The sequence below is a fragment of the Uloborus diversus genome, unplaced genomic scaffold, assembly GCF_026930045.1.
Source record: "Uloborus diversus isolate 005 unplaced genomic scaffold, Udiv.v.3.1 scaffold_13, whole genome shotgun sequence".
NCBI classification, from domain to species: domain Eukaryota; kingdom Metazoa; phylum Arthropoda; class Arachnida; order Araneae; family Uloboridae; genus Uloborus; species Uloborus diversus.
The window spans coordinates 2638085-2663591 of NW_026557987.1; the positions used below are offsets into that span (position 1 = coordinate 2638085).

Sequence of the window (25507 nt, forward strand, 5' to 3'; positions counted from 1 at the left end):
TTTTGTCCAATTCCAAAAAAATGGTCCGCATCAATGACTTTTAAATCGCAAACTTCAGTTCCTTCAGCACAGTCCAAATTATAATATTTCAAAGAAACTTCTGATTCGAATATTTATATTTTGCCTTTTTACTTTCTTCTATATCTAATATATAGAAGAAAGTATTGGATTCGTGCAAATTTTCGAATTTCGAATTTTGAAGGATTCGAACGTTTTGAGGTGTGCTGAGTCCATTTCGACTATTTTTGGAAAATGTCTGTCTGTCTGTGTGTGTGTATGTGTGTATGTATGTGTGTGTGTATGTGTGTGTCACGTCTGTGTGTGACCAGTTTTTTGTGGCCGCTCTACAGCAAAAACTACCGCATGAAATCGAACGAAATTTGGTACACATATGTGCCCCTATGTGAACTTGTGCCCATTGGTTTTTGGCGCGAATTCCTCCAAGGGGGTGGAGCAATGGGACGTTTTTCGAGTTACGCGTGCTTGCTATTCCTCAGGAAGTAATTGGCGGAATCAAACAAAATTTGGTCCATATGTTGCCATTAACAGGAACAGGTGCTGATTCAATTTTGGTGTCAATAACTCAAACGGGGGTTGAGCTATAGAACGTTTTTTGTCGTCAATTGTGACTGCTGTATCTCAAGAAATAATGAACAGAATGAAAGAAAAATTTATCGGCAAGTAGTCCTTAATGGGTATAAGAGCTGATTTTATTTTGGTGTCAACAGCTAAAAAGGGGGTAGCGCAATCGCCCGTTCTTTTTTTCCATTGTGAGTACCCTATCTCAAGAAGTAATGCTATGTTCTGGATGAAATTTGGAATATATGTGAATCCATATGTAAACAGGCTTTGGTTCAATTTTGGCGCCAATCGCGCCAAGAGGTGCTGATTTATTTTTATTATCATTATTTTTTAGCGAATAAAAATAGTTTTATTAATGCAACAATAAGAAAGATAAATCGTAATAGATTGTCGTCTGCGTATTTCTCGTGATTTTAATTGTATGGAAATGATCGGAAATATTATCTCAATGATTTAAAATTTTTAACTGTTGCCATCTTATGTTTGTTAACAAATAAAATATTTGTAATTAATTCAAGCAAGGCTTTTAAAATAACTTTCAATTTTTGCTCTTTGCTTTGCTTTTGCAATAATTCAGACATTGGGATGGTCGTCAAGTTTTTGCATGTGTAATTTTGTTTTTGTTGGGAATATTGCTTCCTCCTCAAGCATGGGGCGGGATCAGAAAAAAAAAGAAAAATATAGAAGAAAGTTTCGTGATGGCCACAACATACTAGTTTGTTCATCGAACGTTGTCGATAACTTATACAGAAATGTTACCATGTGTCTTCTTTACGAAGTGTGTTTTTAACCTTTGTTCTACTCTACTTTTAAAAAACAGATCGTAGGGGGGTGGGGCCAAATAATAGTTTTTAGATATAATATCGTCTGAAGAATATCATAAATAATACCCTAAATAATTACGTAAGAGGGCTAATATCACCGAGTAAAACGATGGAGTTAGTTAACTTCCAACTTTCCCAATGTTGCTCTAAGTTCAGGGTTTGTGTTTACTCAGTAAGTTACAACCCTATAGCCTGGGCTAAGGCAGAAATACATGAAATACACCGCCAGCTCAGTCAATTCCAGCCGAGGACTGCAGTTTCGTGCTTATTAGCACTCACAGCCCGGCATAGGAGTGACTGAGGTGCCAAACAAACTGGTTGCTAATACAAGAATTAGCACTGACTAGACGAGTGACCGAAGCAATGGTTCGGTTCAACTCGAAGATTGAAGGCAAGGCAGGTATATTCAGTAAGTTACCGCCCTATATACCGCCCCAATGCCCTATATACCGCCACAAAACTGCAGTCCTCGGCTGGAAATGACTGAGCTGGTGCTGTATTTCATGTATTTGTTTTTACTGTTCAAAATCGGTTTTTTCAAAACTATCAACACATTTTATTTTCCATTTTATCGCGAATAACACTAGTCTATAATATATTCTACTGTTTCAGTTGCTACAAGCATCATACATTTAATGCAGTAAACGTTAAAGTACACTCTTGTCCAAAATTCAGGTCACAAGCATAAAATCTGCGAAACAAAAAATATTCACTGTTGCCACGAGACTTGGTTCAGAGGTGTACTACAATAGGAGAAAGAACATAGAAACATAACAACATGGATTCTATTTTAATTGGGTATTAAGAAACAGGGTATACCAAAAGTGTTAACTTATGAATCAGATATAAAACATTTATCTCGGGAAAAGCCTGTCGAATATGGATGCCGTGCACTGCTATACAAGCTTCACAACAAGCTTTCAAACTGCTTATAAGGGTGTCAATAAATTCTTGGGGCAACAAAGCCCATTCTTCCAAAAACGCTGGTTTTAACTCCTGCAGGGCATGAGGAGAGGGGGGGGGCGGACACGCTGTGCAATGGCTCTTCTTAGCCATCCCAAGCTGCTGAATAGGATTGAGATCCGGAGACCTCGAGAACCAGTCCATGCGTTGAATATTTTGTACCTCAACATGCTTGTGACCTTGATTTTGGACATGAGTGTAGCCAGATGCAACTGCAGCAAGTTTTTTTTTTTTTTTTGAGCAATCACATTGCTTATTGTTCTCACTTACACACACATACGTACACACGCATACACATACACTCATGCCTGCACACACAAACACACTCGTGATTGCGAAAAACATAATTGGAATTCCAGATGTCAAAATTCAAATTTTTAATATTTTTTTCCAGGTACAACTACAACTATAGTCTATAGTCTTTTAGCAGTCAGGACACAAAAGTTCATCAATTGCAACCACAGGAGATTTTAAAAAATGCAAAAGATTTTTTAAGTCATATCCCTAACACACACGTATCGTAAACTTTAAAAAGTACTTTTTAAAATAAAGATATTATCCAAAACGCAAGTGACTAAAGCATAGCTTTACTCCATGCTCATTGGACTCTACAAGTAATAAATATTAATAATAACGAAAAAATATTATAACAATAATAATAATAACAAAATAATAATGATGATAATAACAAAGATAATGATAATAATCAATAGTAACGATAAGTAACAATAACCATCTTCATTATATAAAGAAAAAATTAATTTTACATGGGGTCAATTTATGAAAACACCAACATTTAAGAGCAAAAATTACAAAGCATATTTCTTACTCAACACACATTTCGGAGTGACAAGAAACCTGTTTATCAAAAACATTGTTAAAACGATGAAATGAGCTTTCTGATCTGGAGCAGAAGTCGCAACAAAGCTAGCAAGTGGTTTATATTTATGACCTAAAGCAATAACCCCGTAACTAAAAATATGCAAACTTTTCAGGACAAGCAAAAAAAACCTTGCGCAACACGAGTTTGAGTTTATCCATTTAATAACGCATAAAAAATACTTTAGAGTTTTTTTCTGAGGTTTTTCATTTCATACCATACAAATAATTTTATTTGAACTTAAAAGAATGCAAAAATTAAATTAAAAGTAATATACTTAGTTGCTTAACGCTTTTCTAAAACGAATGATTATTTTTAAAACAACTCACAGTTAATTGAGCATTAATAAGGAAACAAAATTTAAATCTTTGAGTTTAAACGAGCTAAACTATATCTATTTGAAACTAATGTTGTGTTCTCTAAAAACGTTCTTTGCTGATTTCAGTAGTTCACCAGAGATTTATAACTGATAAAAAAAAAGTGATTTTACATGAAATTTTATCTCAAAATTTAGAGTACATTATCTCTAGTACCTGTGTGAGCCGTTCATCCTTTCTCCCCTAACGGCTGATGAGGTTTTGGTGATGATTTTTTTTTCTATCTCCACACACACAAAGTAGAAAAGATTGATAAAGTGCAAGCGGTTGATATTATTTTTAGGCTCTCGTCTATTAAATTATTGTGGAGCAGTGATCTTTAATCGAATCTTGAGAAATCTTTGTTTCATATTTTCGGCGCGTACCATAGCCTCAGGCTTTTTACTTTGGGTGGAAGACAATGTATTCAGCATTTTGGAGTAAGTATTTATGATGAGGCTAAACCTGATTACATATACGAGGCCTGTTAGAAAACTATCTGACCTTTTTTTTTCGTGAGGGAAAACTACCCGTTGGATATGAATAAGTGCGCTTTCAGGAAATAACCATGTATCTTTGTGCGCTTGCAATAATTTTTTCTTCGTCTGTCAACAGTGCCAGTCGCTGGCAAACAACGTTTGATTGAGACAGTGTATAGTACTCTCGTAGGTATTTTAAATTTCAAGGAAAATGACGGGACAACTAAAGTAGCTCTTGAATCAAATTTTGCCATAAACTGGGCGACAGCTAAGTGGAAACTATTCGGAAGATGTAGACGGGTTCCGCAGACGATTTTCCTGAACATTTACAAATACAAAAGTGACGACCAGCAACAGGCTCTGGGCCCAGCTAGGCTGGTCCTAGTCCATTTACAATCCCCAGTGAAGATCAACGGCCCTCTTATAATTATCTACTCCCTTGCTCATTACCACCTCTTCCGGTTAGCTGTTCCAAGGTTCCACTACCCTGCTATAATAATAATTTTTCGTAATATCCGTGTTAGCCTGAGATTTAAATAGTTTAAAACAATGACCCCTTGTCTTGTTTTCAGTGCTAAACTTCAGCCCCGTAACATCTTTCATTTTAATAAATTTAAACAACTGAATCATGTCCCCACGGTCTCTTCTTTGCTCAAGACTGTACATTTTTAGCCTTCTAAGCCTGGAATCATAGTCTAAATGAGAAAGTCCATTTATTAGCCTTGTAGCCCGCCTTTGAACCCTTTATTTACAATTACATCTGCTAATTCCTCCGCACATTCAACTAAAATTTATGGATAAATATTATCTGGCCCCGGAGCCTTAGTCTCTTTAATTTTTTTCAAGTGAAGTAAAACGTCATCCCTGGAAAATACAAAGTCCTCAAGCTGTACTGTAGCTTGTGTCTTGTTGATGTCAACTGTTGATTTCTTGCACTTGATTCAGGGTGTTTTAACGACTAACTCCAAATGGTTCAACAAGCTCTTTACTCTCCTGATTTGTCCTTCTGCAACTTCTAGCTGTTCCCTAAACTATAAAAGCAGTTGAAGGAAACGATATTTCCAACGAAAGAAGATATTATAGCGACAACGACGGTCGAGCAAAAGTTGATCCCTAAATAGGTCTCCTTGGAGTGCTTTCGATTATAGAAGCACCGAGTGAGAGAAGTGTGTAGATCCTAAGGAAACTACTTTGATGGCAGTTAGATTTTCGTCGCTCCTGCTTTTGCTAGTTTTCTTTTTTCTTTAGACAAAGGTCAGATACATTTCGAGCAGACCTTGTATATTAATGTCGGGAAGAACAGTTTATAGGTTAGACATACTTTCGATAGATATTTCAAGTTTTAGAAAAATGTCGGCCAAATTAAGTAGTTTTGAATATTTCTTTCCATGTTGCTCCAACTCAAGTCGACGAATCCGTCGAAATGATTCTTATTAGGTTACTTTCCGGAAAAAACACGATTTTGAAAGAACATTGGCTCTAATACCCCTGTTGTCTTCATTGATTTAGAAAAAGAGGAGGATAAGTAATTGTATTAATATCAAAATTTCCGATTTTTTTTTTTTTTTTTTTTTTAATTGCCTCCAACTTAACACGAAAATTCTGTGCTAATACGCTTAAGAACTTTCCAAGAAAGCGCCTTGTTAATAGGATGTGCTGTGTAGGAAAAAAAATAGCGAAATAACTTTCTGAGCAGCCATTAATATTATTGAACAATTAGCCCTTTGACTGTTGGATATTTTTCCTTAGAAGCTCCTTCAAAGAAAAAAAAATAATTCATTTACGTATTTCAATTTTCCACATATTTTAGAATGGCAACCTATAATATTCTCATGCAACAGATGTTTTATTACTATTATTATCATTATTGTTTTTAATCATATGAACAGACGTTGAGGAAAAACTAACGCTTCGAAAAATTATACAAAACAAAATTCTGTAGTTATATTACTGTTGATTATGTATTTAAAAAGATAAATATACATACTGCTTATACTAAATATATTATTTACACAAATTATGTTAGAATCAAAAATTATACTTAATGTAATATTAAATCAAAACAAGGTTTAAGACAAAGTCCTATTTCCCGTCTTCAGCGTTTAATTCTTTTTCTTTTTTTAATATTATAATTTATTTATTTGTTTATTTAATTCATTTTTTAATTGATTTGTTTATTTTTGACAGCAAACATCACAATGTTTTCGAATCTTTTCCGTGATTGAATTAAGCGGACTTGGAAAAGGGAACGCTGTCAATATAAATGCGTCAGAAAATGGATTTATGACATTGAAACGAGGAAATAGCGGTTAAGGTTTTGAATATGCTTAAGAAGGCAAGAAGAAGGCGTTGGGATGAGTAAATTTTGTTTCATTTGCATTACTCATGGAATCGCAGGATGAGCAATCAAATAGTTAAACAGGAAAAGCAAAAATGCTGAGCATACTGATGGTAGATTCGTTAAATAGTGTCGATGGGCTGTTAGCAGAACAAGAAGATTGAGTGAACCGTATGTTAAATAAAAAAATATAATTTTATTTAATGACATCGGAAGTAGATTAAGAGGAATGTAAATAAACAATGTTACATACCAGTTAAAAACGCTGTTCTTAAAAACTAAATTAAAGTACCATTTTAATGTATTTGGCAAACGACAAATAGAATGAATAAATATATTCAAAGGCTCTGAACTTAGATTTAACGAGAAGGAAATGATGGGGCATCTGGGTTGTCAACAAATGGGTTCCTATTCTTTTTACAACTACGTGTGAACAAATAAAGACAGCTTAAAATCCTGCTATCTAAATGTAACCCTGTTTTGTCTAACAATGAAGAGCATATAAACAATCGTTCATTTAAAAGAATACTTCAACGCGATTCAGTAAGTAGTTTTGGAGTTTAACAAAGAAAAACAAGTTTCACAGACTCAAATTTAGTACCCTACGTTAAGAGATGCATTATGCGTAAGAGGGCTGAATCCAAAGTGTTTACACTATAGGTAGTTTATTCTTAATTATCCTTTATATATTTTCTTTTAAAATCTGGGGACATCTTTAACTATCATCTTTGTAAAAATGTAATAAAATCATTTTTTTCACGAGCCAATCGACAAAATTAACGTAACGAATATACGGGATCTCAATCGACAAAATTAACGTAACGAATATACGGGATCTAAGACTATTCACAGTTTTACAGCTTGGACACGCCACCTCGTGGGGATTTAGGATATTAGCCAAAAAGGTAAAACAATGCAATTGGCGTGGACGAGGCAGTTTTCTTATTAGGCAAGTCTAAGTGAACTTATCTTTTGGCTTATCTTGTTTGGCTTATCGCTTTCATCACTCAATGGCCAGCGCCCCCTATAGTTCGATTGAGTTGAGAATATTTTTTGGCACGCATCGTTTCAAAATTAACCAATGTATAATGCACTCAAAATGTCCATGATACGTACAAATACAGCATGCCTGCAGAAAAAAAAATTAAAATCAACTCAAACTCGAATAAATTAAAATAAATTTTCTTAATCTCAAATTTTTATCCCTTAATTACTGCTATATAATACTTTTTTTTTACATTCGACAATGCTTTATATATCTTTGCTATTAATTTAATTTTTTATCATCTGCATTATTTACTTTTTTTAAACGCTACACATAATAAAATTAAAAAGCAAGTAGATTAGTTGGAATGTTTTGACAGAAGCTGAATTTTATTTATTACCCGTTTGCTTTATTAGTTTATAATGAAAGTAGTAATTCATAACATATTTAATGACACATTTTCGGTGAAGACTCGGATTTCATTTATGAAAGATATGACAAATTTGTTTCAAAATTTCAAATAAAAAATGAAACAAAAGAACTGTTCTGTTTTTTAGCAAAAAGACCTTGTTTATCCGGCATTAACATTTACATAAAAAACTTCATAAAAGTTGGAGAACTACAACTGAAAAATTCCAAGTCTTTCAGGCAAAAACCCCAAAAGATAATTCTTCTTAGAGTGCTGAAAAATGACTTGCGCTTGATTGGTTTTTTGCACTTACTACAACACACCTTAAAAATACTTTTGATTTCTCTGTCACAGAAGTTGTCTTCCTGCATAATTTCCTTTGCGTAATTGTTGTATAAGATTCAGGAACCCCCAAAGCGTTTTTGTTCCTTAATAACAGTGTGCTGAAAAGAAATGATGTAATGTCGAAGTTTTTTTCTTACGGAAGAACAGAATCTTCATCGATTTGGCAAAACTAGAGGGTTTATAAAGCCATGCACTAGAAAAAATATTTATTGAATAAAAACTACTCTAAACCCTCATCATTCCGGACCCTATTAAACCGGACTTCGCTTAAATCGGACAGCCAGGTGTACAGGGTGACTAGTAATTAACGCGACGAAAAGAATTTTAAATTTCTCGTCCATAGTTAGTTTCAGTTCGTTGGCGGATTTTTTTTTCTTTTTTTGCGCTGTCTCATTCAGTTGACTTTTGTTTATTTTTTATTGAAAATCGTGAGATATAGCGTTTCTGAGCGTATTTTCATAGTTTGAGCGTATTATTCGAACAGTAATATCCCAATTGAGACTCAAAGAAAGTTTTCGACCGAGTTTAAGCTTAAGACAACGAAGAGACTGTCACTTCTGAACGATACGTGTTGTTGTTGAAAAATCAGTTCACTCCAGCATTTCAAACTGAGCAAAAATTTGAAACCACGTGGTTCATGAAAACCGGCGCACAACCTCATCATACCAATGAAGTGTTTGATCTGCTTGAAGAGCACTTAATGAGCGGATTTTGGCTTTAGAGTACCCAAAAAATGAAAAATATGGGAATTTGATTAGGCACCCCAGTCTCCTGACCTGAACCCCCGCGATTCATTTTTGTGGAGAGACATCAAAGAAAGTTTACGCCAGATCCACCAAGAGCATCGAAGACCTGAAAACTGCGATTCAGCTAGTTATTGAAAGCTTTGAAACTTCGACCCTTCAGTGAGTGATGCAGAATTTCGATATTTCTTTTGTGCTATAGAGATAGAAGAAACATTGAACAAGTATGAAACTGATTTCAATGTATTGTACTATGTTTTAGAATTTAAATAGAATTTTTTTAATCAGCAGTTTTCGAGAAATTAATTTTTAACATCAGCGGGTTAATTACTGGTCGCCCCGTACATACTATATAAATATGTCAAACTATTTTTTCACTTGATGTTCATTGTAAGTAAAATTATGTACGTTCTCTTATGTAGTTCTGTATATCATTTTCTTGGACTCAAATACAAGTTTAACTGTGTGCCTTAGTTTGCTTATGTACCTTGGCTCAGTTTATAGGTTATTTTGTTTAATCCGCATTTCCTTTAGTTCGGAAAACCTGAACTCCCTATGAGGTTCTACTGTCCTTCATATTTAAATATAATTATTTTTTATGTTAATCCTTATTTCAAAAAAATTTCTTTTTTCACACAATGTTTATACGCTTCTACGTGTGCGCTTTCCATACTTCTGAGAAAATTTAGACGACTTTCAACTTTTCGCCAGGCACTAACGGAGCTGAAACTTACCTTCGGTCACACCCACAATTCGCACATCTCAATGATTTTCAAGAACAAAAAATATTTTTTCACAATATTTATACATTTCTAGTGTGCACCTTCTGTCCTTCTGAGAAAATTTAGACGATTTTTAACTTCTTGCCAGTCACTATCGGAACCAGAATTTACCTTCATTTACGCCCACGATTCGTAAAAATCATTAATTTTCAAGCACATTTTTTTTTCACATAGTTGATACTTAATATTATGATTCATAATGGTTTTTTATATTACAACTAGAAAATCACCTGTTAAAAATATGACGGGCAAAAATTGCTTCTACATTTGAATGAAGCCATTGCCTGTTTGGTGATATTTCGATCGTTGAAATTCCAACCCTAACTCCAGTGGGTAGCATTCATTGTTGACCATTTTTTACGTTTCTTCATTCCCCTGCAATGACACAGTCTTACCAGTAAAAAAGTGAAGTGACCGGGTCGAGTTCAGCGCTGTCACAATAAAGCATTTCCCTGCCATGTCAAATATTACCTAAAAAATATTATCAAATTATCATGTCGTGGTGCGAGTTTCATCGTTGATGACGTCAGCGTTACTCGATCATTCGCTATTAAATATATGAGGATATATCACAATTAAAAGCAGAAGTTTAAAATTCCCGGATTAAGATGCAAATGCAGGAGTAAAAATGTCACATTATCGTAGAGAGATCCGAAAGAGGACGTACCCCCGTTTCCAATCCAAAAAATATGGTATAACAAGAATACGAGTAAACTCGTTACGACAATACTCGTAAGTCTTTTCCTAACTTCGTTACAACCAAAACTTGTAATTATCACTCCGAAATTTCATTTGGGAGGAAGTCCTTCGATGCGTTATTACTGAAAGGAAGTCTATGTTCCACGCATCTTAGAACCAATGTCAACTGTTGGCATCGTGTTTTGAGGAAATAAAATCCCTTGAAGCAAAACTTCAATTTAAAAAAAAAAATTAAGCGAAAGTTTAAAGTTTTCTTTTCTGTTGTAAAACTGAAGTTTTTGAAGTTTGATAAACGAATTACTTTTCCATGACCTATCAACGCATTAAGTGATGTAACAGAACTTGATTTAAGTGTCTGAATGACACAAAAAAGAAACGGTCATGAGAAATTTTCAGTTCACCTCAGGACATTGAAATCATTAACACAGTTTTATTTCCGAATGAAACTTTCATTTCAAATTCAATAAAAATCCAATTTTCTTCATCTTTTTCTGCTAATAAATTCTCGGTTTCTTCGTTTTCTTAAAGAAGCTTCGGTAATTTTCAATTAAGTGTTGTTTTCGAAAAATAATATGATGTTCGTTTTTTTTTCCAAAAAAGATTTCAAACGAATTATTCTATCAAAAGAAAAGTATTTTTCAAGCTGGATTTTGAAACGTCTAAAGCCAATTGTTCTTTGTTGTATTTAATCAAGAGAATTAAAAACTCTACTTATATTCAATGGTTCTGTTTTTCTTCAAACATTTGACTAAAGGGAATTTGAAATATATATATATATATATATATATATATATATATAATATACAAAGAGGTTAGTTGTTTCAGCAGTAGTTTAGTCTCTCAGATATGCTTACATATACGCTACAAATTATCGTCCAACCTCTTCGCAGCACTATTTATGGCGACTTTTATTGCAATTACAGCGTGAAGCGCCAACTGTTGGAACTTTTTAAAACTAATTTACAAGTTCCTGTATATGATTTTTATGGGTTTCACAGTAAACATACCGTTTATTTTATTCCAATATCGTCCTTTGTTTTCGAGATATTTAATTTGGAAACCAGGGAGTCCTTTGCTAAACACCCTGTATATATATATATATATATATATATATATATATATATATATATATATATATATATATATATATAAAGTAAAAAAACATACAAATACACACAGTACTAAAACCAACCCTTTCTTCAGCCATAAACATTTAAATAAAATTAATTTAAAAAGCTCAAGAAATGTTTTATAATTTGCCATAAATATTGCTTTCGTCCAGCCCATAAAGAAAAAGGGTGTTGCAATGCATCAAGGGATTGTGCTTTATTGTCACTCATAATTTGAACCTAAGCACCTCAAAGGGTGACTTTGGAGTTAGCACCATCAAGAAACATACCTAAGCCTGGATTACTTGGCTACCACGACAGATTTTTATGAATTTTAAACTTTATACGGGCTTTTTGCCTACCCTGCGTACACAGGCGTATGTGTGTGTTTGTGTGAGGGAGAAAAAGAGAGACATTCCACTAGACGGTTTTTTTGTTTGGGTTTATGTATTCCCATTAGAATGCGGAGCAAAATTGCTACAATTCTAGAGCTTATCGTTCTATTTATTCCACATTAACTAAATCTAGACTAAGCATCCATAAATTTACTGCAAAGAAATATTAATGATAGTGATTGCATGATAATGATGTGACACTACGTTTTTTGTTCTTAAATGCGTGCTTAAATGCTCATAAAACCTTCTACTTTTGCAGCAGAAATTGAAAAAAAATTTAAAAATTAATTTGAATTTTGTCACCTTGAATTCAAATTATGTTTTTCGCAATCATGAGTGTGTATATGTAAGCGTGTGTGTTTGTGTGTGGGGTATGTGTGTGTGTGTAGGCATGTGTGTTTGTGTCTGTGTGCAGGCATGAGTGTGTGGGTAGTTGTGTGTTGGTGTGTGTGGGGGGTATGTGTATGTGTGTGTAGGCATGTGTGTTTGTGTCTGTGTGCAGGCATGAGTGTGTGGGTAGTTGTGTGTAAGTGTGTGTGGGGGGTATGTGTATGTGTGTGTAGGCATATGTGTTTTTGTCTGTGTGCAGGCATGAGTGTGTGGGTAGTTGTGTGTATGTGAGTGTATGTGTTTGTGTATGTGTGTAGGTGTATGTATGTGTGTGTAGGTGTATATATGTATATGTGTGTAGGTGCGTGTATGTATGCGTGTAAGAGTAGGATATGGACACAACCTGGAGACTGTTTTCGCTAGAGGTGCAGCATCGTGAGGTCCCACCCGGTCGACGGTGATGCTGAGGAGGGTGGCGGTGAGAAAAATCAAAGAAACGTCAAAAACAGTCAAATGAAAGCAGTAAGCAATCGTGATTGCTCAAAAAAATTGCCTTTGTGAAACATCATGCTCTTTATTCCTTCCTATACTCAGTGCATGCAAAAAAAATCACGTTTTAGCCAGTTTTAACTCTACAACGAGATCTTGTGAAGGGAATCTTTCGAAAAACTTGCAGGGTCTGTTGGGGAGTAGAAAACATAACTTCAATGTTTCAACTACAGATTCTTTCCTTTCATTCGGATGATCTAAGATCTAAAATTTTGTACACTTTTTCCAAGATGACACTCGCTGAGAGCAACTGGGTATGAATGATTTGTTTGTATAACCGTTTGTTAGCGTAAGATATTAGTTTTTTTTGGGGGGGGGGAGGGGTTGTGGAATAAATAGAAAACCCTCGTTTATTCTTTCATTAGGTTACTGTAGGTAAGTAATCGCAATATACACAATCCGTTTTGAATCATATGCTGCTTCTACACCAACAATACTCAATATGTAACCTACAAGTTGTATGCGACACGATAAATCCTCCAAGTGTAATCTAAAATCACTTGAAAAGAAAAATTACACAAAAAATTAAATTGTGCTAAATTTATGTAAAACGCACACAAAAATGACATTTACATCGAAATTGAACCTTCCAAATATTAGGAAGAATGGAAAAATTTAGTTGTTTCCATTCACCCCAGAGCACTGTATTTCTGGGGGTTAGTAGAAGAACCGCAGTTGCACATCAAAAATGGCTGGGAAAGTGCAATTCATAAATTAAAGTTTTTAGTAGCCTTCCGCACGACGGGTGAAACAATTTGATACCAGTTACTTCATTTTGTAGTAAGTTACCGCCCTAAGCCAGGGCTGAGGCAGAAATACTTAAAATACACCACCAGCTCAGTTATTCCATCCGAGGACTGCAGTTTCGTGCTTTTTAGCACTCATCAGCCCGGAATAGGAATCACATGAGCTGGAGGCAAAAAACCTCTTAAGGGAGCCAAGAGAGCCAAACAAACTGGTAGCTAATGTAAGAATTAGCACACTAGATGAGTGACCGCAGCAATGGTCACTCATCTGGTGAGTGCTAAAAAGCACGAAACTGCAGTCCTTGGATGGAATAACTGAGCTGGTGGTGTATTTTAAGTATTTCTGCCTCAGCCCTGGCTTAGGGCGGTAACTTACTACAAAATACCATTGCTTTGCCATCAATCTTTGAGTTGAACCGCACCATTGCTGTGGTCACTCATCTGGTGTGCTAATTCTACATTAGCTACCAGTTTGTTTGACTCTCTTGGCTCCCTTAAGAGGATTTTCGCCACCAGCTCATGGGATTCCTATTCCGGGCTGATGAGTGCTAAAAAGCACGAAACTGCAGTCCTCGGATGGAATAACTGAGCTGGTGGTGTATTTTAAGCAGTTACTTCATATCTGCAGGCTTGGCAAGGAAAAAATAATATAACTAAAATAATGTAATTTAATTAAACAAATCATAAGTTTTTTTTTTTACTGTGATTTTTTAAAAACAGGCAAAGTTTGAAATGTTTGTTTAATTTTCGCCAAAGCGGGATGAAAATTCTTTAAAACCATACCCTACGTTTGAAGTTTGATGACGTATTAAAAAAGTTACGGCGTTCTCACAAAAAAATAATAATAATAATAATAATTTGAATTTTGACATTTTGAATTCAAATTATGTTTTTCGCAATCACGAGTGTATGTAGGCGTATGTGTTTGTGTGTTGGGGTATGTGTATGTGTGTGTAGGCATGTGTGTTTGTGTCTGTGCTGGCATAAGTGTGTGGGTAGTTGTGTGTATGAATGTGTGTGTAGGTTGGGGGGTATGTGTACGTGTGTGTAGGCGTAGGTGTTTGTGTATGTGTACAGGCATCAATGTGTGGGTAGTGGTGTGTATGTGTGTGTGTGTATGTTTTTTGTGTGTGTATGTGTAGATGTCTGTATGTATGCGTGTGTATATGTGTATGTGCGTGTGTGTATATAGTTGTGTATGCATACGCGTGTGTGTAGGACATGGATGCAACCAGGAGATGTCTTTCGCTATAGGAGCAGCATCGTGAGGACCCGGTCGACGGTGATGCTGCAGAGGGTGGCGGTGGGAAAATAAAATGATAGGACATCAAAACAGTCAAACGAGAACAATAAGCAATCGTGATTGCTCAAAAAAAAAAGAAATAATGTAGGTCATTCATAAAAAATATATTCATTAATGCTCTCGAAATTTTGCAGAAAAGGTTAAAGTTACTTCCTTTACACATTAACTCACTATTCCCTACCGAACAAATTAACAATGCTCTTATTTTGTGCGTGTAGCGTCAGATGAGCGTTAAACGAGACCAAAAGCGAATTCGTACGTGTTTCAATCTGACGTCGCGAGCAGGAATAGACTTTGACGAGCCGTCACTTCGGAGCATTGAGTTTACTTTTCCACTTACGATGGAACTTTGCCCTAACGATGGTTAATATTTGCAGCGCGTGGGCGCAGAATTGGCGAGAAATCACGAGATATTATTCCTAAAAGAAGCGCGGTGAATATTCACCGCCTTATGCTCCAAAATTACGAATCATTGTTCCAGTACAATTAATAGTTTAAACTGCTAGCTGCGTCGCCCGGCTTTGTACGGTCCACATCGAAAATAAAAGTTATGTCAAGTGATGCTTGTTCAAAAACTGCTGGCTTGAACAAAAGAAAAAAAATCTAAAAATTAAAAAATCAGTAAAATTTTGAGGCAGATTGCGGAAAGGTAAACATTTTAACTCTCTCGATTACAGAAAAAACCTTTAAAAGAAAATCCAGAATTTTACCTGTTCATATTCGAGGAAAAACTGGCAACAGATCTTTCGTCTCAATGATTTTCTTCACGCTATACATTTTAATAAAAGCATTGTTGCGGAAAGTTGAGATGAAGCACTGAATAACAATTTGAATGGAGGAAAGCCTTCGAAAGATAGGGATTTCTTATCGAAATCTAAGGGTCATAATTAATACATAGTTTTAATTGATATATCTCCGCTAATTATACATCGGAGGATTATGTTAAATAGCCAAACATAAAAACGGGAAGATGACGAATCCATCGATACCTGGTTCGATGGTCCGTTCACTGTCGTTCGGGAGAAGAAACTTGGACCTACATAGCCGCATACAAAATTGCATACATAGTTACATACATAGGTACATAGGCTCAGTTTTTAATTATATGGGTCTTTCCAAAAAGAACGATCTCTTTCAAGAATTGAAAAAATGAAAAAGATTTTTTTTCAATTAACTCAAAATATTGTTTGAGTGGTTTATAAATATAAACATGAATATAGTTTGAATATTGGCCGCACACTTAAAAAATATATTAGTCACAAAACTTAGAAATGTAACCATGTAAACTAAAAATTGTCTCCTGTGTCAACATTATTAAATAATTATTTTCATATCAAAGTAAAAACCTATCTCTATGGTGCTAAGACTTTGATATAGATGCACTTTTACACTGTCTCGTAATTTTTTGTTCGTGAAATATTTTTCCTCTTTAAGTAGGATTTTTATGTCCCCTGTGTTATTTTTATTGTATTTTCCCAATATAAAACTTTATGCAGCTTATTAAAAAGCCTATCAGTACAGTAAAATTATCCTAATATTTACCTAGACAAATTAGTTATTGCATATGTTTCAATTTGATTTTCAAATTTTTTTTCCCCTTTTGTCCATATAATAAAAAGGTGTTGGTAACACGGGGGACATCAAAGTAACAAAGTGGACATTATGAATGCAACACTCTTTAAAAAAAAGTAAGGTTTTATCGAAACTAACAATTGATTTTTCATATATATACATTAATGAGTACACATCAAATTTTTAATATATCCTATTTCCTTTTATTTTCAAAGTTGGATTTTTTTAGAATTTCGAAAGACATCAAACTTGATGTACCATATCTCTTAAAAAGAAATCTTAAACACTTTCATTTATTATTAAACGCTTCTTTTTCTGAATTCTAGATTTTAAACCTATAGCTTTGAATCCGATTTCTCTCATAAATCCTGTACTTCTTAATCACTTTACTTGTTAGAATCCTTTTTAAGACTAATTTCTTCTTTTTTGCAATTTTTTTTTATTGTGTTGACATTGAATATGCTATGGAACTGTATTTTAAGAGTTGTCTTGAAACTTTTTGAGTTATAGGTGTTTATTTCCCAGGGAAATTTGCTCTCATAAATTGTGTCTAGTTTTTGAACGAGGAGTCATATTAATATCTGTATCTGTTATGCTCTTTCTATACACTTGTTTTCTTAATTTTTCTATTTTTTCGTGTTAATTTTTTATTCTCTATTTTAAGATGCAAACTATCCTTTTAAAGCTTCGTTCTGTTTCGTTTAATTTTCTTCTTTCCACTGCAGCTGCGTGAATTCATGTCTTCAAATGGTGAAAATATTATATATAAGGCAGATTCAAGCTCCTCCCCTCCCCCCTCGTTGTTTTGCCTTAGGTTTTTCTATTTAGTTGAATTTTTCTAGCAGGCATATCAGAATGTAACTATTCTGTTGCATGATATTTGTCACATGCTTTTTTTTCCCCTTCGACTTCTTTTCCTTATTTTTATTTAGTTTCCTTCGTTCTCTATAACGGCCATTATCTGCAACAAAAAGGGGCAAATTTACCAAAAATCTCATTGTTGTAGGTTAAGAAGGTTACATTAAGGTAAAAACGTGCTTCTTATTTTAAAAACTACACTTTTCTTGCAATTTAAACAAAAAAAAACTAGTGCTCTTTTCCATTAAAAATATTTTCCAAGTACCAAAACTGAATTCATTTAATGATAACGTAAATAATAGGGATTAAGAATTTTTATATTAGAAATCTAAATAGAGTCTTAGGAGAAGAAAAAGGTGCCTTTTAGTCCTCCTTTGTTTTGATTATCAATCTCTGACAAAATTTGGATGTAACCAAAGAAAAATTTGCAAGTTCTTAATTTAATTTTATTAAACATACACATTTTACATATAATTTAAAATAAATACTGCATGTTCTTTCAACGTAAATATTTTTTTCTTTCAAAATTTAACTACATAGTAAGCTTAGAAACAATTAAGTCCCCTATGTTACTTGTTGTCTCCTGTTTTACCAAGATCATGGTAACACAGGGGACTAGTAACACAGGGGACAAAACTGCATTGAAAATTCCCCTTGAATTAATGCGGTCATGGAAACAATGCAAAAGTATGTGATTTTTTTTTTGTAAAACTTAACCTGAAAGTTTTAACATGGATTAAACAAAAAAAGTTTAAACATTTATAGAATTTAATAGTAACACAGCGGACACATCAAAAAGACACCTACGTCTAAAGTTCTTTTTTCCTCACCTAAAATTCTTCAAAATATCGCATGTGAAAAAAATGACTACTTTGCATTAATAATAACTTGCAGAAAAGTGCATAGCTATTGCTAAAAATATTTAAATAACAAATTCTTATTCTAATAATTAAATAATAAATAGGCAGTAACATAGGAGACAAATATTAGGGGATACAAGATTTTCTTCCATAAAATAAAAATAAATTTGAAATTTTATTTTAAAAACATGTTAATATCATATCATGTTTACAAAGAGTTGAAAAGAAAGAGAAACATATTTTCAAAAAATTAATAACATGAAAAAAATATGGTTTAAAAATAAAAAAGTGCTGTTGGGACAGGGCTTTTTCATAGGATGCAATTTCAATAGCCCCATTTAAAAAGTAAAAAATGTATTTTTTGTTAAATTTTAGTAATGTATCAAAGAAAAATATGTCTGATCTATCATTTTTAATATTTATATTTAACTTTGGAGTAAAATTTGGGAAAATATTACAACTTAAAGTCTCGGACACCAAATGTTGCTTTAATTTTGGAATGACCCATATAAGATAGTCATCGGATTAAATGTGATTTTACTCCTTCTCAAATTTTGATGGTGAAATGCCCGGATCCATTGGAAAAAATGATATTTTGGTCTTGCTCAAAATTTTGTAAGGCTTATTTACTGTTTGAGAGATTTAATTTTGTTGTTTAGTTGGTATTAAATATTCATATAGGGGAAAGGGGGGCACGTGTGAGCACTTGGCACATGGGAACGTAGTATGCTTTCTAAGTAAACAATTATCGGATTCCTGCTGTTAAATGTTTGTTTCATAAGTTTTTGCAGGAATTCACATCGTTAATCGGTCGACCTCTCGCATAATCCTATTGTTGTGAAAATATGAGGGTGATGCATTTTTTTTTTACCAGCACTGTATTTATGAATATTGGATGATGAATTTCTCGCCAATTTGCTATGTTTATTTGCTCGCCCATGGTCGCATATGGTAACTTGCTCGTACACGTTATGGTAATTTGCTAGTCCACGATATAATAATTTGTTCGTCCGTGTTAGGATAATTTGGTCGGTAGAAAGTCCATTTCTTAAAATTAGAATAGAAAATTATTTCATTATCTTAAAATTAGAATAGAAAAAGGATAAAATCGAATTTTAGAAAAGTCGCTTCAAAGTGCTCACCCCTATGCTATGAACTCATTCTCTGCCAAATTTCATGAAAATCGGCCGAACGGTGCAGACGCTATGCGCGTAACAGAGATCCAAAGATCCATACACACAGACTTTCAGCTTTATCATTAGTAATTAGTGGTACCCACACGGCTTTGCCCGTAGTAGAAAATTAAAAGATCATTTGATTCGCCTGTATATTTACAAACACCGGATGATGAATTTCTCGCCAATTTGCTGTGTTCATTTGCTTGCCCATGTTACGGTTCCACGTTATGATAATTCCGTAATTTGTTCCTCCACGTTGTGATAATTTGCTCGGTAAAATGTTCTTAAAATTGGAATATAAAAAGAACAAAATCGAAATTTCGAAAAATCGCTTCGAGGTGCACATTCTTATGCTACAAACTAATTCTGCGCCAAATTTCATGAAAATCGGTCTAACAGTCTAGGCGCTATGCGCGTAACAGACATACAGAGATCCAAAGACACAGACTTTCAGCTTTATTATTAGTAAAGATTTGTCACTATAACTATCAGAATGGGCCGTGGTAGCCCAATCGGTAGAGTGTCGGATTCGGGGCCGGAGGGTCCTGAGTTCGAACCTCGATGGTCGAAGACCCACCGTCGTCATTAAAGGGGATGGGCGACGTTAAATATGCTCGTGGTCTCAATGTCCTCCAAGTGAAACGATACCTCTGGGGGTGCTAGCACCAGGTAGCTATTAGCTCCTGGTCTAGTTCTAAATTCTCATTAACTGTTCGATGCGGTGATGGTGCTGCCATCTATCGGTATAAACAATAATGGATGCAAGGCACTTAGCATGCAGTCCTCGACATAAATACAGTTGTAGTCAGTTGTGACTCGGAATCGAAAACTATCAGAATCAAATTCTCAAAAAAACACCTGTTCTAACTTTAAATTTATGTGCCTGTAATATTGTACTTCAGTGTATAAAAATTTTCTCATGGCGATATCGTTTTCGGATATTTTGCAGACAAGTCCAAGATGGCGTCCCTCTTCTTATGCAGCTCCCGACACGTGGCCGTCGTGATCCTGGCCCTGCTATGTTGCTCCCTACTCTGCGAAACGAGGGCACAACAGTTCTATCCCAACGGACGGTACGGAAGAAGAAGCTCAGTCCCACCCCTGGCCGGTAAGTTCTCTAACTCCTGATGCCATTCTCCTATTTAGCTGACGAAACTGCTGTCATATCTGAAGTTGTATTTTCTCCAAGACATCATATTAATCTCGATTCCTTCTCATTTCACAGAAATGATCAATCTTTAAACGTTGGTGGTCTGTTTGCACTCCTCTTTAGTCCCTCTCCCGCCTCCAAAAAAACCCTTCACAAAAATCGTTATCGCATAACTGACGCTTCATAAAATCGAAGCAAAAATTGTTTTCGTTGCTCATTTTTAAATTAGATCAATAAGCTTTAATCAGCTTCAATCGGAATCAACGTTAAAAATGTATATATAAATAGAATCTCAAAAGAGAGAGTGAGAAAAATGAAGCAGCTGGAAATTTCCGGGTTAATAAATAATTTATTAGCATTCGATTGGCTAACACCCCCCCCCCCCTAGGGTGGTTTCCAAAATACATGTAAAAAAGGTTTTTTCTAGATAACAGGACACCCCTCAATGTTTTTAGACTTGTGAATAGTAATATAATGGAAGAATTTTAGCTACCTATTTCAACTGAAAGAGGGTGCTCAACCCCCTCCCCCCAAACTTAAATAGTATGGGGAGAGGGGTTAAAAAATACATTGAACTGAAAAAAAATGCTACATATTATGATATACATTAGCAATATGCATATACATTGCAATAAAATAATTATTAACAGAAAAACAGCTGGGTAAATTGTTTCTAAATTTTTGGCATTATCTATGCTACAGCAGATGTTAAATGAAGGGGTCATTGAGCCCCCTCTTAAAACTTGAGTCAGAAGCTAAAGCTTTTACAGCATAATAATATTAGTAAGTCTAAAAAATAAAAATATAAAAAAAAATAAAAAATAAAGGGGGTGTCCTGGACTTTAGCTGAAAAAAAGTTTTTTAAACCACCCTACCCTTCCCCCTTCCCCCACTGCTAACACCAATCCTTTTTTTTTATATGAAGTTTGCATACTTGTCTTATGCTGAGCAAATATCTCCTCCATGTGGCTATATGACCAAAAGTATTGGGACACATTCAAAACTTCACATTTTTACGGATTTCTCGAGAAATAAAAGACCAATTGCTCTGTAATTTTTTTCACATTAAAGGTATACTCCAGCTGCCATTTTCCAACAAAAATTAAGTCTACTATTCATATCGGAGACGATTGGAAACAAGAATTGAGGAAACAAGAAAAGGTTTTTAATCATTTTTCATTGTAAATAGCAGGGAATGAGCTATAAATTTCAGAAATGAGTTAAAAACCTATCTAGAATTTATTTTTATATTTTCGTAAAAGTATCTCCTATACCCACGGAGATATAAGCAATTCTTTCAAAAATGCAATTTTTTTTTTTTTTTTTTTTTTTTGAAGGTTATCGGCTCATATCACGCAGAGTTTTCCGTCAAACGTTACTAAATTTTCAGAATATTTAACAGCGTATTAGAGAAACATAATATAAAATTTGAAGATAAATTATTAAAAATTTAATGAAATATGAACATTTATAGCAATTAATTTTTCACCGCGCATGCGCGAAAGATAGCAATTTATAACTTTCACAATCCAAAACTCGGATATATCCTACAACTCATAAAAAAAATTCCACCTCAATATCTTTAAAATTAAAAAGTTATCAGTGATCTAATGAGCCGAATTTCTAGAACTCTTGGATAGGCAACGAATGGCAAGGGGTCGTTCCCAAACCGGCAACTCTTTCCTGTTATCTCTGCAAAGTGATTCTTGATAAGAACGGATTATTTGCGAACGATCCCTCTTGATTCGTCGTCTAGCCACGAATTATTAAAATTCGGCTCATTGTATCGCTGATAACTTTTAACCTTTTAAAGATATCAAGGTGGATTTTTTTTTTTTTTTTTTTTGTAATTGGGCGCCAATTATAAAAGGTTTAAATTGCTCTTTCGCGCATGCGCAGTGAAAAATTAATTACTTTAAACTTTCATATTTCACTACATTTTCAATATTTTAACTTCAAATTTTATTATTAGGTTGCTCTAATATGCTGTCAAATATTCTGAAAATTTAGTAACGTTTTACGGAAAACTCTGCGTGATATGAGCCGAAAACCTTCAAAAAAAAAATTGCATTTTTGAAAGAAACGCTCGTATCTCCGTGGATATAAGAGATACTTTCACGAAAATATAAAAATAAATTCTAGATAGGTTTTTAACTTATTTCTGAAATTTATATCTCATTCCCAGCTATTTACAATGAAAAATGATCAAAAACCTTTTTTCGTTTCATCAATTTGTTGCTGGTCCCCGAAATGCATATTAGACTTAATTTTTGTTCGAAAATGGCAGCTGGAGCATAATTTTTATGCGAAAAAAAATTACAGAGGAATTGCTCTTTTATTTCTTGAGAAATCCGTAAAAATGTGAAGTTTTGAAAGTGTCCCAATACTTTTGGCCCCTACATACACTACATGACCAAAAAAGATCTTTCGCTAAAGTCGTCATCGTAAATTGAATCCAAAAATCATAATAAATAAATGATTCTTCACAAAATTTTCAAAACGCGCTAGTTCATCTGTCAAATATCAAATGACATTTTATACAAAGATAATACAAAATCCGCAAGAAAGGAACTGTTACACTACCTGCTGGAAAGGATATCTAAAGGTTTATTGGGGACTAGTGACACCCGCACGGCTTCGCCCGTAATAGAAAAATTAAAGGTCTTTTGTTTCGCCTGTATATTTACAAATAATGTATGGTGAATTTTCTCGCCAATTGGCTTGTACCGACATTACAGTTCCACGTTATGATAATTTCGTATCTCGCCAATTGGCTTGTGCCCATGTTACGGTTCCACGTTATGATAATTTCGTAATTTATGATAGTTTTTCTTTTCTTAAAATTGGAATAGAAAAAGAACCACATCGAATTTTCGAAAAATCGCTTCGAGGTGCACACCCCCATGCTACATATTAACTTTGTGCCAAATTTCATGAAAATCGGCAGAACGGTTTAGGCGCTATGCGCGTCACAGACATCCATACATCCTACAGACATCCAGACATCCTCCGGACAGAGAGACTTTCAACTTTATTATTAGTAATAATAATAAAGAAGATAAAGAAGATTAAACGACTATGGGAAGGAGTTCGGAGTCACATCAAAAGCAATTCCTCCAAGGGCAGGTATACGGCAGTATCTGGAGAAATGAGTTTTTGAGATATTTGAAGAAACGTGTGTCGGATTCAATACTAACAATAGGAAAATGTTGGATTTATACTTTTTTTTTCGCGTCTTATTTTCAGCGGAAACTAAATAAGCAAACTTGTACAATAAAGCTAATCTCTACATAGTATAAAATGAAGTCTCCAAAAAGCGTCTGTGTGTTTGAACTCGCAAAACTCGAGAACTACTCGGCCGATTTCGCTGAAATTTTCACAGTTTGTTCCTTTAAGTCCTGAAAAGGTTTGCAGACTTGTTCGAAAAAGAATCGATGAAAATTTCTTTTTTAATTCCAATTATGCCCAATTTCGACATAAATTCCTAAATATGGTGCTGAAAATTACTTGCCTATATTAATATTATATATCATTGGAAAGAGTAGAATTTTCTGCGTTCTATGCAATTTGTTTCAATGTTCTAACTTAACTACGGCAGGAGTTATTTACGTTTTTAGCTCGAATTTGTTTAGGTTTAGCTGAAATTTAGGCATTACTTTCTTCATTTAATCTATCAATAAAAAGTGAAGGAATTATCACACAATTTTTTTTTTTTTTTTTGACACCATTGGAAAAAGCGACATTTTTAACTCCAGATCTATCTCGACCTATGGTCGAAAATTTAAGCTTCTATCTCCAAAGGAAAAAAAGTTACAAGCCTTTTTAAATCAAATTTAAAAAATCTCATTTCCATTCAAATTGTTAACGATTTTCTTTCGCATTTTAATTCCATAAACTTATTTTATTTTGTGTTTCAATGGTCGCGCTTTTTGAATCCATCTTTCTCGATTAAATTTCTTAAAAGTGTTTTAATATCTGTCGTCATTGTTTGGGAGGGAAATTTTGCATGATGTTTTTTTTATTTATTTATTCAAGCCTGATTGCTGAATATACGTCACTTGACACAATTATTATTTTCAAGGTAAACCGGGAAAAGGCGGGCAACGCAGCTAGTGTACAATAAAAGAAAAATTTGCAGTTTCTGCCCTTTACCTGCACACGGCAGAATAAATGACTACAAATAAAATCGGGACGAATGTGAGTTTATTAATGTATGAGCAAGGTATATTCAATAGTAATGTTTCACATCATCAAGAGCTAATTGTTGAAAACACAACTGTTCGCGCGAATATCTTTTGGTTGACGGCTGAAAATACCACTCAAAACTTTAAAACATGGTTCCCATGTGGCTTATTTTTTACAATTAATCATTATTAAATTCAAGTTATAAAAATAAAGCCAATGCATCTCAACCTTTTTTGACTGCCCCCCATACTTGAATGAATCAGATAAAATTTAAATGTCTTGAAAAAAATTTTTTAGACGATACGGGAGGTAAACTGTGTACAATGTTGCCAGCTTATTTTTAAAATAAAAAGTAAAAAACTAGAACTATAGTTTTGCCAGTAGAATGCATCATTCGGACCTTTACAATTCCTTTCAAATTCGAACATACTAAGTAGTATGAAGAGGTGAAATGTAAACTCACAATGCTCAAAGTTACGTAAACTTACTGAACCTATAGAACTTTCAATTAAAGAGATTTTTTTTTTTTTTTTTTTTGCGTAACCCCCCCCCCCCCGTTCTGAAAAATCCTTTTAACAGTTACGAAATCTACGTACAGTAGAGTCTCGTTTATCTGCGCCTCGTTCATCCGAATCTCTTTATTATTCGGAACAAATTGGTAGCCTTACAAAAAATATGCTTACATAGATAATTTCAATTATGATAGCAAGAACTCAGCTTTAAGTAATCCGAACATCCGCTTTTTCTTTTGATCAAATGTATAGCTCCTGCATAGATTACACAAATAAATAATGATAATCTTACAAACACCACTGTAGCTGAACTGTACGATACTACAGTCGGACCCCTAATTAACGAGTTCCGCGATTTAGCAAGTTTCTCCCCCC

The 25507-nt window shown here is 34.1% G+C and overlaps 1 protein-coding gene across 1 annotated transcript in view; it reads left to right on the forward strand.

Moving 5' to 3' along the window:
- LOC129232671 (uncharacterized) overlaps positions 1-25507 on the forward strand; it is a 144280-nt gene that overhangs the window by 44974 nt on the left and 73799 nt on the right. The window contains exon 2 of the mRNA XM_054866804.1: positions 20235-20393. Coding sequence (XP_054722779.1) covers positions 20246-20393 — 148 coding nt within the window. The 5' untranslated portion in view covers positions 20235-20245. The remainder of the gene's footprint in view (positions 1-20234; positions 20394-25507) is intronic.